The 13,727-nt window shown below is 38.8% G+C and overlaps 1 protein-coding gene across 7 annotated transcripts in view; it reads left to right on the forward strand.

Annotated features, from left to right (window-relative positions):
* Window positions 1–1,637: 1,637 nt before the first annotated feature.
* The window catches only part of ACVR1C (activin A receptor type 1C), a 55,252-nt gene continuing 43,162 nt past the window's right edge, over window positions 1,638–13,727 (forward strand). For 2 of the 7 annotated variants that reach the window (XM_039335389.1, XM_039335390.1), the window contains exon 1: window positions 1,642–1,876. In XM_039335389.1, the coding sequence (XP_039191323.1) occupies window positions 1,804–1,876 (73 nt within the window). In that variant the 5' untranslated portion in view covers window positions 1,642–1,803. Of the gene's footprint in view, window positions 1,877–2,040; window positions 2,581–4,152; window positions 4,286–13,727 lie in introns of those variants that run through there. The other 5 variants (XM_039335387.1, XM_039335385.1, XM_039335386.1 and 2 more) reach the window with 5 other exon arrangements.

A 13,727-nucleotide genomic window follows, 5' to 3' on the forward strand; every position in this document is an offset into this window, starting at 1 on the left:
ACATCAGAAACTGGGATTGTTGTGGAGGGCTGAACCAATAGGGCAGTGAAGGTGTATAAGCACACACACAGGCATATACATACATTGAAAAAAAAAAACCCAGTTACCTTCAAAACGAAAGCAATACAGTTGTATTGCATGCATGGCATACACTTATTTACATTTACATTTACAATTTCCAGTTGATCTTACACAGACTGAACAGGAATAGCCAAAAGACTGGATGTAGCATGGAGGGTGGTAAAATGCCCATGTTTCTTCTATGGGAATTATTTTCCTGAGTACAAAAGCCTTGCTTCCAAGGGCCCAGAAATGGGGTACTCTCACAAAGATAAATAGTAAAATAAAAAAAGGGGGGGGGGAGATTCCTGCATGTTATAGCTGATCAATTCCAACAAATTAATTCATGGGACACATCTTATATGACATTTTCTTAAGTTCATTACACAAATTTATTTAAGAAACTTAAGTATGTATGTATATAAATGAATGTTATGTTACAAACAGCCAGATATACAGTACATTTCCAATATATTTCCACATTGGCTGCGTTTTCTTGGAAAAAATAAGGGACTAACCTAAAAAGGGGGTAAATGTGAAAGAGGTTTAAAAAAGTGTTTATGTTCATAACTTTGCTTTATGAAGGAAAATTCAAGAGAAAAACCATGAAAAAATGAAACCAAATAAATCTAAAGCAGAGCTGTCCTTTGTAATAAAAGAGGCATATGCATGTATGTGTGGATATAGATATATAGATGTGGATATAGATATAGATACATAGATAGATAGATATCCAACCCTTACATGAAAGTGGGGGGAAGGCAAGAAACACTGCAAAATAATTATCTTGGGTTTCATCTCAGATACTTGGCCAAGCTGCAACGCTTTGGATTTATATGAAGTGGAGAATGGCATGCAAACTTTAGTCCTAAACACCCTGACTGACAGGAAAGCCAGTGGGCCAATCATTCTCTTTGAGCCCAACTCTACCTCTCAGGGTTGTTGTAGTACGGAAAACAGGAGGGGGACGGAGTATTAGGTACATTCGCAGTGTGTGTGTGTGTGTGTGTGTGTGTGTGTGTGTGTGTGTGTATACAAATAAAATTAGTCCAACTATCTTGGCCACCACTGTGTGTGTGTGTATACATACACATACACACACACACACACACACACATATTCTGAAGGGCCGTTTTTTACATAAAAGCAGATAGTATATATATTCTATCTGCTTTTATGTAAAAACTGGACCTTCAGAATAAGAAGTGCGCTCGAGAGGACTGCCGAGGGGTTGACAGGCGGTAATTTTGGCGCGCTCCTGCCGCCCCGCCTACAATTACCCGCGATAAACAAACAGCAACAAAACACACGCCCTGCGGCCACCGCTGGCCTTTTGCTCAGCTGGCCCTTCGGTGCGCCCTTCCTTCGAGGGGGCTGGAAAGCGACTTGTCAGGAAGGCGCGCTACCCAGAGCTACCTAGAGCGGTGCTTCCCTGCCATTGCGCCTGCCTGCTGGCAGTGGCACTTCAGGCGGCTTCTTCACCCGGGCAAGCCCTCCGAGGGCAGGGGGTGTGTCCGGGCAGGGCGGAGTCGGGAGACAAACTCCATGCCCGCCTCTTTCTTCCAACGCCGAGAGTCGCTGGTGGCAAGAGCTCCGCGTCGCACCGCTGGAGGGGAGGGGTGGGGGGGGGCACAGAGAGAGAGAGACCAGCCTCTGGGAAGCTCGCCTCCCCCGGCCTCTACGCCCCACACGCGCCCCCGACTCGCTCCTTCCCACCTGCCAGAACTTCTCCCATGTGCTGTCATGAGGCGAGCGCTCCGCTCCGGACTGGGCGCTGCGGCGCTTGTCCTGACAGCCTGCGCCTCTCTCTGCACAGGTAAAGGGAGCGCCAGGAGCCTGCTTGGCTGGCGGGTCGGAGGTTGCGTTTGGCGGTGCTTGCTTGCTTCCCCCCTCCGAGCGGGTGCCGAGCGGGTCTTGGGAGCGGCGAACTGGGCACCGGAGTTTCTCTCGGGTTACAGGAGTCTTGGCCTGATTGAAAATCCTTTGCCTTCCTCCTTCCAAGCTGTGTCCCTAGTAAAAAAAAAAAAAAAAAAACAAACTTATCCAAATAGCATTTTTCCTGATCACACGGGGTGGCGGTCCGACAGGTTTTTTGCGCCTTTTCAGCCCGTTTGCCGAGCTAAACAAAACCGTAGAGTAGGCTAAAGGCGTGCTTTCGAAGTTCGAGGGATTTGGTTGCTTATAAATAACCTCGTAAATTAAGCTTCGTGCAATCCGTACAGCAACCCCGCTGTGGGTCAGATAGATAAATAACAGAGAAGGAACGTTAAAGCGGTTTTTTTTTTTTAAAGTAATAATAACTGGTAGGAGAGAACAGAAGAGCCGCGCTGGGGCGAATTTGTTATAATATAATCTCAGTTGGACGGTGTGGCTGCGAGGGTAAAGGACAACTAAGCGCTCAAGGGAGAAGCCTACCGTATCTTTAAAGGGCAAGCCCTTCGTTTCAAAATGCGGCTCCCTTGGCAGAAGTGACACCCGCTCGATCCAAGTCTCTTTTTGGCTCTCTGTCACGATTTGCAGGTATGTCAAACAATACCCATATAAAGACGCTGCAGCTTCCTAGAGAGACGGATCATGTTGTTACCTCGGACTACTCCAGGGCTTGATCTTCAATTAAAAACAGTGTTTACAGTAGGGTATTGGCTTAAATTGCAGCTGTGGCTCCTCTTAATTGTATTGAAATTTGGGCAGAGGAGAGAGAATGGGGAGAGGTGTATGATTGGAAAGGGATTTGGGTTTACAAAAAGCCACACATGGAGTATCAGTCCCAAGCCCTCTTACCTGTGAGAGCAACCCCAAAATAAATTTCTGAGACCTGTTTCTGAGTACATATATGCAAGCTGTAAGTCCCCTTTTCAAGTTGGGTCATTTAATCCAGTAGTGCAGTCCCAGACATGTCTACTCAGAAACAAAATGATTTTGGGGAGGACTCCCAAAGTGAGCCAAACTGGAAAACAAACACCAAACCCTTGTTTCTAATCATTTAAAAATAGAATTGGTCCAGTTAAGTGTCCCTTTCATCTTCACTTTCTGTTCAGTCAGCTATTTCACTACAATGATTAAAAAATCTGATTTCATCATTGTACCCATATTTATTATTGGTCCAGTTTTATTATTGCTCTCAAAATGTTTGAGGAAAAAAAATTAAAGCCTAACAAAGCTGAGACATCCATTTCACTGACAAGAAAACTTAGTGGTGGGTACCAAGTCAGTATATACTGTAAAAAGGTAGCAGTGTTTCCTTTTAGTTGAGCTTGATTTCATATAGTTTATAGATGTATCATACCGTGTTTGAGATGAGTTGGGGGCAGCGGAGGTGCTACATATCTAATTTCTGAACAAAGAAACAAAATGACATAGTTGATAGTAATTACTATATGTCTCTGTCTGTAAGAAAGCAAGTGAGCATGTGTTGGGGATATTGGCAGAAAATGCCTAAGAAGAAGTTGTTGGGTTTTCTTTTCCAGCTTGGGAAGAAATAGATTCAGAATGGAACTTTAAGTATCATGTATCTTGACGTGGGAACATGGAATGTTAGATGTAATATTGAAATGATCACCAGGTTTTTTTTTAGAATTGGAAAAGATGGTGGTGATTTTGAAACTAAGGCTATGCACTTTATAATGTTCTGGGTAGGAATTCTATAGTGTAAAGAGAAGATGCTGGAATAGGTGTGAAATGAAGTTGGAAAAGAAAAACAAGTAGACAGATATTTGGGTTTGAGATGTAATCACTATGCAAACAGTCTGAATCCTTTGGAATATACAGTATATCAGTAGGAATCCTGCATTGGGATCAGCCAACACATTTTTCCCAGAAAATGCAAAGAAGTCTTTAAAAAGTCTCTGATAGGGGAGGAAAGAGTTAAACTCTACAGTTTCCTCACAGTTCTAGATTTGCTCAGGTTATCCCTTGGCTACTATTTACTTAACCCAAAAAACAGTTCCTAATTGCTTTGCTGCAATTATAATCACATTTGGCCTTTAAACTATTTTGCCAGCCTAAGCAAATTATTTTGGCCATTGCCTTGCATCTTGTTCTGAGGGCTAACTATGCCCTCCTCAAATGTTTTTTTCTTCTTCCCCTTTACAGATAGATAGCAGAAAGACAATCCAGTCCTAATTCATGGAATAAATGTATTCAAGTATTATTTTCAGAAAGGCTGCAAGAAGAATGGGTTGGTTGGTGGATGCATCAGCTTCTTTGTCTAATGTCATGTTCTCTAGTAAGTTTGGGATTAATCTTAGCTTTGGTTTTTATAAGATTTCCCGGTTCTTCTGAACCATTGTAAATTCTGTAGCTCCAGCCATTGATCTTTAATGAGTTTTTGAACTTGATCAGCCCAATGTGCATGATCTATGTATATAATTTTAAATGACCATCTTTAGTAACAGTAATGGTAATGGTAATAGTAATATTATAAATCAGGGCTGCATTTCCTCCCCCCCAATATAATTATAGTTAAAAGCTTATGCCAAGGTAACAGATCTTATATACTCGAGAAAATGGGATCCTTCAATCTATACAAATGGCAAGGTAGATATAGTATTGAAATGTTTTTTAGGATTGGAGGAGATGGTGGTGATCAAACATCTTTTTTTTAAAAAAAAAGACAAATGATTACACAGATTAGAAATCTCTGAAAAGTTCAGTGTTTTGCACATCCTGAAGCCTGAGTAACACCATAAGGTTCTGCTTGCCCAAATCTTTCCAGGGTGTGGGACTATAGCCTTTCAACCTTCACAGCTCCCATGATTTCAGGTTTTATCATGATAATAAGTATGAGATGTAACTAATGTTTCTGTAATCAAAGTTGTGAATGCATGTCACATAATGTACATAGTGAATGAGTATAAATTCCTGCTAATATTAACGTATACAACATCCATAGTGAGGAATCTGAGACAAGACAATTCCTGACTTCTTTGGGAGGAGTATGTTTGCAGATACGGTTTAATTTGATATGTGTTTGGGTGAGGGGTGGAAAGCTCAAAATAGACTGAGGTGTGTAAAGTCCCTGCCATGGTAGTAAACTATCCATTGGGGATATTTTTTAGTCTCTGTTCTTAATGTTCAGTTTCTAATTTTTTAAAAAATGACAGTAGTTATATAAAGTCTAGAAAATAAGCTTGCTTCTAAATGGGTCTGACTCACAAGTCTATATTCCAGAAATATAGGGGTTTAATAACTGATAATAAGACAGTTCTCCTTCTAAATGTTTATCTATAGCTATTGTGGAAGATACAATTCACATTTTCCATCTTGTTTTGTCAGTCTATTTCCCATTTCTTTTGTTAATAAAAAGTCAGTTTAAAGGTTAATTAATAGCTGAGAAATGTTGGTAATCCAACTTTTAGTATGTTGGTACACAGGAGTATTTCCAGGAACACATCTTTTGGCAATCCTCCAAGCATTTACTCTTTAATTTACTCTCTAGAATCTGTTCTTCAACTTTCCTGCTCTTAGCCATTGCCGAGTCTTCTTGTTATCTTCTTTGCCTGCAAGGTTTTTTTTTAATGTATTGGCTACTTTGTCTTGTCATAGGTCTTTCCTATTCTTCATTTAGTTTTTCTTATAGGTCAGCTTGGTCTGTTTGAGGATTCACTAAGCCTACATGGTATACTACTTTCAGTGCATCCTCTTCACTGTTCTTCAGATATTCTTCCAATGCCCTTTTTTCTATTCAACTGTCTGGTATACTTGTAACATTTGACACCCACTTATGCTCTTTGGTAATAGTGTCTGTCAACATTGCTGCATGGATGAAGGGCGTAATTCCTTGTCATTATTTCTCTGGTCTTCCTATCCAGGGCTTCTACTTCCACTTGAGCCCAATCCACTATTTCAGTGTGTATCTAATGACTGGAATTGCCCAGTTGTTGATTGCCTTGATGGTATTTCCTACACAGAATTTTGGACTTTAAGATCTTCTTCACTCTCTTGATGTATTCAAGTATAACCTTTTTCTTGACTTCAGTGTGCTTGATGTTGTATTTGCAGTGATCTTCATCCAGATTCTTGATATTATTTCCATAGGGCATCTAGATTCTTGTAGTTTTTTTTTTCTCTTGCTGATGATCAGGATGGCATATCTGCCCAATCTAAACTCCACTGCAACATCTTGGCTATATATGTGGACAGTACTGAGCAGTGGTTCCATTTTAGCTGGTGTTTTTCCATACAGCTTCAGATTGTCTGTCTAAAGGAGATGGGTAGCCTGACAGATATTTCTGATGTTTGATAGCCATGGCCTGACTTCTTTGGTATTGTTGACAAAGGAATGAATGCAATGAAAAGCAGTAGTGGTGATAGTAAGTAAATCTCCTTGAAAGATTCATTTCTTGATATTAATTTCTCCCAGACTATCACCATTGACCAGCAATTATATCTTTTATTGCGCTATTAATCTTTGCACAAAGCTTCTGATGTTTCCATTGATTCCTGTTATTTCTAAACACTTGATTTTCTAGTCACATGGCAGTAAGTTGAATGGCTTCTTGTAAACAATTTCAGCTATTTCAGGTTGATCTCATAGTTTTCCAAAATCATGTTGTCGATTAGGAGCTGATCTTTTGTTCCGCTGCTGTTTGGGTGGTTTCCTTTTTACTCAGATGGAGAGAGATGCTGTTGGACTACCATACATCAGCTACTATGCCAGTTAGCAATTTGAAAGTTGTTGGTAAGAAGATAATTGGCCTGTAGTTGCCTGATGCTGCCCCTTTTGTTGGATCCTTCATTATCAGGTAGATTTTGCCAGATGTTAACCAATCTTCAATTTCACCTCCTTGCAGTATGCTGTGAAACTGCTTGACAGTGAATGAGTGTATTTCAACCAAAACCTATGAAATTCATCTTCACTTGATTCTGACCAATTTTTGATCTTCATTTTTCTCCACCATTTATTGTTATTACAAGTTCTTTCATTTCAGCTTCTTTTTTTCTCTTTTCTACTTTCTTTATTCAAAGTGCATTCTTGTATTTCTTTGGGTTGTGTCATAGCTGTGCTCAGAATTATACTGTTTCTTCTTTGTTAGGTATTGACTTATTCATTGCACTCTCTCTGTTGATGGATTGGTTGAAATATTTCTGATTTGACAGAAATGGAGATTCTATGTGCAGTTTGAGCTTTGTATCTGCTGATTTTCTTGGCTATGGCTGTTATTTGCTGCTTTATTATTTCTAATCCTTCCTTGATCTTCCTTGTCTCTAGGTGATATTTCATGGTCATATGTGCTTTTGACTTCTTGTTCTTCAGCTTTATTTGTTCTAGGTTGCTTGCATCTGATCTTAGCATGCTGATCTTATTTTCCAACCTGATTTTCCATTTTGGTGGTACACCTTTTGGCTTTTTTCCTTATTTATTGATTTTTGCGTCCAAAACATTCAGTTATGGCTACAGCTGTGTTGAACATCAGTTGGTTCGTTTCTTGCAATGAGCTGGTGCTTACATTTGATATTACAATACAGTATTGGCATCTTTTAATATTTGTTCTCGCTGTTCCTTCGAAACAAGCTTCAATTCAGGCAACCTTATTCAGTTGTTTTTATGCTATTCTAGATGCCATTCATTGTTCCCTTTGATTCATCTTGTTTTTTGTTTCTGTTTTTGGATTGTTGTTGTTTGGTTAGACAGCTTTATACTTTCTGAGAAGGAGGCAAAGGAGAAGAGGATGCCTGGTTTGGGAATGAAAACAATGCAACAGCTTATGCTGGCTTCCTCTACTGCTGACTCCTCCTGGTTTGCCCCTAAAGTCTGAGCAACTTCTGTTAGGGCTTTAATTTAGTTGCCCTGGTCTTTAATCGGAGTTTTATGTTGATCTTTCGTAGCATGATAGGTATATGGCAGACATGTCAAACACAAGGCCTGGGGACTGGATATGGCCCGCGAAGCCATCCTGGAAACAGTGAAGGAACGGCCCCTGCTGCCTTGGCCCTGGCCCAGGCCAGCCAGGAGCCAATGTACAATTTTGTGGTGGCCATCTATGTTGAAATATATTCAGTCTTAGCTCCACAAGGCCGTTTAGAAACAGCGAGGAACCAGCCCCTGCCGTGTCGGCCCTGCCCCCTGGGTGCATGCTGGGGAGGTGTCACCCTTTGTGAGGAATGAAGAAATGGACCATGCCTTGGTGCTTGCCCCGGTCCCACCCCCTTCTGCCAGAGACCCTCAAATCTGTCCCACTCCTGCCCAGGCCCCCATAGGCACCCTTGATGCGAACGATGTAGAACTGGCCATTCCCACTCCATCCACATCCACCCAGTAGGCCACACCCACTCCATCCACATCCATCCAGTAGGCCGCACCCACTCAGCCCCCCGAGGGCAACCGCAATGCTGATGTGGCCCTCAATGAAATTAAGTTTGACACCCCTGATATATAAGATGGTAAAAATATTCTACTGAGCCAAACTATAGGCATTCAGCATTTTGTTCTACTTTCATTTTGTAATCAGAGGTGAATGGGGAAACTCTCAAGTAGGTTATGAGGAACATAGCCACCTCTCTCCCACTGCCGCATAAGCCAGTTAGCAATTCATATTCTGAACCTCTCCTGTTATATATGCAAAACTTTAACCAAATAGAGTAGGAACGTACTGAACTTTTCCATAATTATCATATAACCTTGTCATATGGCAAAATTGCTCTTTTAATTGCTAAAAGAAAAACACATTTCTAGGGCAAAAGAGCAAGCTCATCTTTTGCTACTACCACATGCTAAAATAAATATTGGTTAGTAACATTTAGGTCTTGTTTCACAGTTGGTTTCAGGAAGAATGAAAATCCGTGATTTTAAAAATCCACCAAGGGTGTGTGTGTTATTAAATTTTCTTATACTAAATATTTTATATATGTTTCAAATCAGGGTTTTTGTTTGGGGTTCTGTAACAATTTGTATCTTTTCGGTTAAATATTACCAAACAATTAATAAAAAGAAGGAAGGTTCAGGGTTCTTACCCTGTATTAAACTTGGAAGTTGCTAGCTGGGTAACTTTTGGCCATTCCTTTCTTTTTAGCCCTAGTTGGATAGTTGAAAAATACTTTCTAGTAACCTACACTAGACTACAGTAGTACATTATATTATTAAATTAAGAAGCCTTCATCCTTCAGTGGATTGATTCAGGATGAGATAGACAGACAGATAAATAGATAGATGACAGAAGTACAATAGGATAATTTGAGGGCTCTCTTGGTCTCACTGATAAACTGCTATACAAAACATAGTTTTGTAAAGTCCAGCCGGGAAAGAAAATAGAAGAAAAGGGATTCAGAAAGAGACAAACAAAATGGTAGTCCTATCCCCATTCCTCTTTGCTCGAAATACCAGTGAGAAATATAAGTTTTAAAATTAAACAAAGCTTAATCATCATTCATCAATTTTTAATCATTGCCATTTTTTTACATATTTGAATTGCTAGAAAGACTCAACTGAGCTGAATTGATTCCTACATGAATATGCCATGCGATTTTCAATCAACATTACCATGGTCTTCTTTTGGGATTTTTTCAGTTTCCTGGACCAGTCTACAATCTTGGGATTTCCTAGCCATATCCCAACCAAATACCAACCAACTATGACTATTCTTAGCTTGTTGAGATCAGATAAGGTTGGCTAGTTGCCACTACGTCATGATTATTACTATGTCCCACTACTTGCAAATCAATTGTAGAAACCATAGAGATTTCTAAGTAGGGGTACATGGTATCCCATTCAATTTCTGATGAAGAACATCTAAAATATTTTTGAGAAATATAGAATTGAAATAATTTCTGCAATCATATTTTGTAATTTAATTGACCTTTTAGGCATAGCATAGAAATTATGCTGAAGGGATATTGAATGGCACATGATGTGGGAACAAGCATGAGTCACTTCTTCATGGAAAAAGTTAAGTGACTATAAATGTTTTCCAAGCAGTAAAATATACTATAGAAATATTCAGTAAACAAGTACATGTTCCTAGTTGAGTTATGTTGAAATGTTGTTTCAAAGTCCATTAAGCTTATCAGCAAGCTTTCTGGGCAAAAACAGAAAGATTTTTTTTGTTATTAAGATCACTTTTTAGTTTAAGAATTGTTACAAGGCTGTCTTTTGTGATAAATCTATATTCTGTTATTTTTGGAGTGGAACATAGCTCTCTGCTCATCTGTAAATGCTAGCACAAATTTCATTGCTAAACTGTGGCTTGTTTCAAGAAGCAAGAAATCCTAGCTTCATACATACTAAAACCCATTTGGGAATATCTTTTCCTTAGCCTATGGTCAAACTAAGACCCTACTCCTTAGTTTAATATCAAACATGAAACAGGTAACCATGCCTTCATGTGACATGTGAACCAAGGCACCTATTCACTCTTGCAGATGAGAAAGGTCCTTGAGGTGACCGGTTGTTGGCTTGCTTTCTCTCTTAGCTGCTCCTGCATTGCAGTTCTGTGACCTGGTTAAAGGCAAGGGTCAGAGTTTGCATATCACATTAAGCCTAGTGGCAAAAGTGATTTCAAATAATGCTTTACTATCCCAAACACATACTGTAATGGTTAACTTACATACTTTACACCACATGGCTTAGCACAGTGGTTAAGTCTAGTTTTTTTTTTCAGTGCAAAGTGCACAATTATTTAAATATTCTCTAGTCCTACTAAAGTCGTGTGGTTTTATTTATAATGTGGTAGGGTGACCAAACTGTGGCAGATTACGCTCACAGAGGACAATGGGGAAGCGGGAGAGAAAAGCAGGAGTTGCTTTCTAGCTGTAATCTACTTCAGAAGCAGATAGGAGACGACTACTGAAGAGTGGGTTTAAGTAACATGGAGAGGGAAGCAATGCAGCCCCAAAGGAATAATCACAAGCCAGTGGAAGAAGAGAGAAAATAAGTTAACAATGCCTGGAAAAGGGCAATAGTCATTTAATGTAGTATTTTTCAGGGAATCATTGTTTTGTCAGGCTACCAAGAATTAGGCTTTCCCATAATTTGGGGAATTTCTTGGAAGGAGAAGGAGGAGGAGGAGGAGGAGGAGGAGGAGGAGGAGGAGGAAGAGGAGGAAGAGGAGGAAGAGGAGGAGGCGGTGGCAGCGGCTATAAAACAGAAAAATAGTTCTAAAGTTTGCATCAGGTAGCATTGCACTTAGGTATTGAATTAGATATTTCCATCAAGTCTGTTGCTTCTTAATGCAACCGAAATGAAGATAATTAAGAAATTTAATCATAAGAAAAACATAGAAACTCATGGTATTTTAAGTCAGATAGGCCTTGGCTTTGTGATAACAAATAACTTGTAAAATCTGAATTGTGTTGTGTCCCAAGCCTCTTCCTCATTAATGGTTGGAGCAAAATTATGACTTCCCTAGCAACAATCCAAAGATTGTACAGGCAAAAGTTCCATTAAGATGTCTATGAAAGTCATCTCCCAATACATTTTCAAAGTATCAGCAAATGATATTTGGTGGGAATTCCACTTGGGCCTTGGTGTAATGTGTGGTCAATCCCATTTCTCATAAATGCAGAAATTCATGTTCTAAAACTGGCTCTTGCTGTTAAAAATCTCTGAGTAATTTTATTTGTTAATCATGACTAACCGAAAAAAATGTTACCTCTGTAGCACTGCATAAGTAATAGTTTCAGAGAACTTTTGACACAAGAAAAACCTAAACTTCGTGGTACTAAATAACTGTGGAAAATTATATGCTTTTAGGAAAATAGGCTTGTGTTATAAAAATGGTTTAAATATAAAGAGCACATATAATAATGGGGAATATATTGAAAATATACATCGACTAAATTTGAAATAGTTCCATTAAAAAGGACAGATCAGATAATTTTGTTTCTTTTCCCAAAGGACTTTTGAATCTGTGTGCTGACAAAGAATAAATAACCAGTTTTCAGCAGGCAGAAGTAATATCTTCAAATGTGCTTATACATGTATGATTTTGTTTGGTAAGATTTAAGAGATATTTTCTGTGTCACGACACAACTAATACATAATGCAAAATGTAATTCTAGCAATATAGCACTTGGCAGAGATACAGAGAAATGTTCACACATCACTTCTGCTTCAAATAGATGCCCCAATGGTTTTATTGTCATTGTCGTTATAAAGTCTAAGTTTAATAGTGTACATAAGAAATGGAATTGTTTCCTTGCCCTCTTTTTCTTTCTTGTACTTTTTTCTTTTTTATTTCTGTCTTTTTTTAAAAAATTGTATAATAGACCGATGCAAATATTAGGAAGTTTCTCGACAGATACCATTCAATAATGGAGTTTTTTTAAGCTGATTAACCAGCCACAAATATGGAATTAGATAGTATACAACTGTTCAATGAAGAAATAAATAAGACAAGTTGAGTGACTTATTTCTAAGGATTCAATTTGTAAAAAGTGAGAAATGAGACTTGCCTTCACCAGAACATACTCTTTCCCTGCGTTTACCAATCTGGCATGTCTTTCTTGTGACATAAAATCATTGGGAAAAAAAAGGCTGTGCACAAGATTATTGTAGTTTAGTGAGGCTTGAATTTTACTAGAATACTTTTAATTGTATTTCATGGAAGTATACTATTGTTGTGCTATATTTTGTTAAAGGGAAATCCTCAAAAATATTTCAAAAATCCATATATCCACGGGGCAGGCTGAATGCTACTTCAACAGCTACATTTCCATTTTTTTTTTTTGCTTGCTTGACTGAATTTATATAGCCCCTCCCATCTCAACCTTTTGATTCTAGGTGGCTCACAATGCAAAAAACATAAAAAAACCCACAGACTATCCTACATGTTCCTGTAGAATAAGTGTAGGTACACCAGAATCGATCTCTTTGCAATATAAACATAGATCATTTTCTCAATGCAGATGAAGATTGGGAAATTGCATTGGGAAAGGGATTAAATATCTGTGGAGATTCTCAATCATCTAGATCAGGGGTCTTCAAACCTGGCCCTTTTATGATTTGTGGATTTCAACTCCCAGAATTCCTCAGCCAGCCAGTTGAAGTCCACAAATCATAAAAAGGTCAAGTTTGAAGACCCCTGATCTAGATCATAGTTATCCCAAAGATACTTTTCAAAGGCAATTGGACTTTTTTGGATTTTTCCTTTGAAAATGTTTTGCTTCGCTTTTCATCCAAGAAGCTTCTTCAGAACTGAAGAAACATTTTTGAGAAAAAAATCCAAGAAGGTCCAGTTGCTTTTTGAAGAATATCTTTTGGGTAAGGGATTAAAGTTTGTTCCATTCCCGTGTTAAGATAATGGATAGGATCTTCAGTGGTGATTTAAATATGTGTATGGAGGTTATTGCCATAACTGCCTGCTAAATATATAGTTTGGCTTCCATCAGCTCTCAAAAGTTCTTTGTATAAGAACAAACCTGAGCATCGGGAGCAGATCCGATGCAGATGGAGCTTTCAAACTCTGAGACACTGATGGTTGCTTAATTGTATATTGTCTCTTAAAATCAATATAGCTTTCCTCATCATCCCCATCTTTTGGTTTAAATCAGGCATGTCCAGCCCACGGACCACATGTCTCTTTGGACAGCTAATAATGCGGTCTCACAAGATTGTAAACTTTTAACATTATTATATGATTTATATATGTTAACTGTATTATATACTTTATGTGAGGCCCAAGACAATTCCCCTTCACTCAGTGTGGCCCAGGCAAGCCAAAAGTTTGGATACC

The sequence above is a fragment of the Crotalus tigris genome, unplaced genomic scaffold (genome assembly GCF_016545835.1).
Source record: "Crotalus tigris isolate CLP2741 ecotype Arizona unplaced genomic scaffold, ASM1654583v1 scf7180000017641.3106099, whole genome shotgun sequence".
Taxonomy (NCBI): domain Eukaryota; kingdom Metazoa; phylum Chordata; class Lepidosauria; order Squamata; family Viperidae; genus Crotalus; species Crotalus tigris.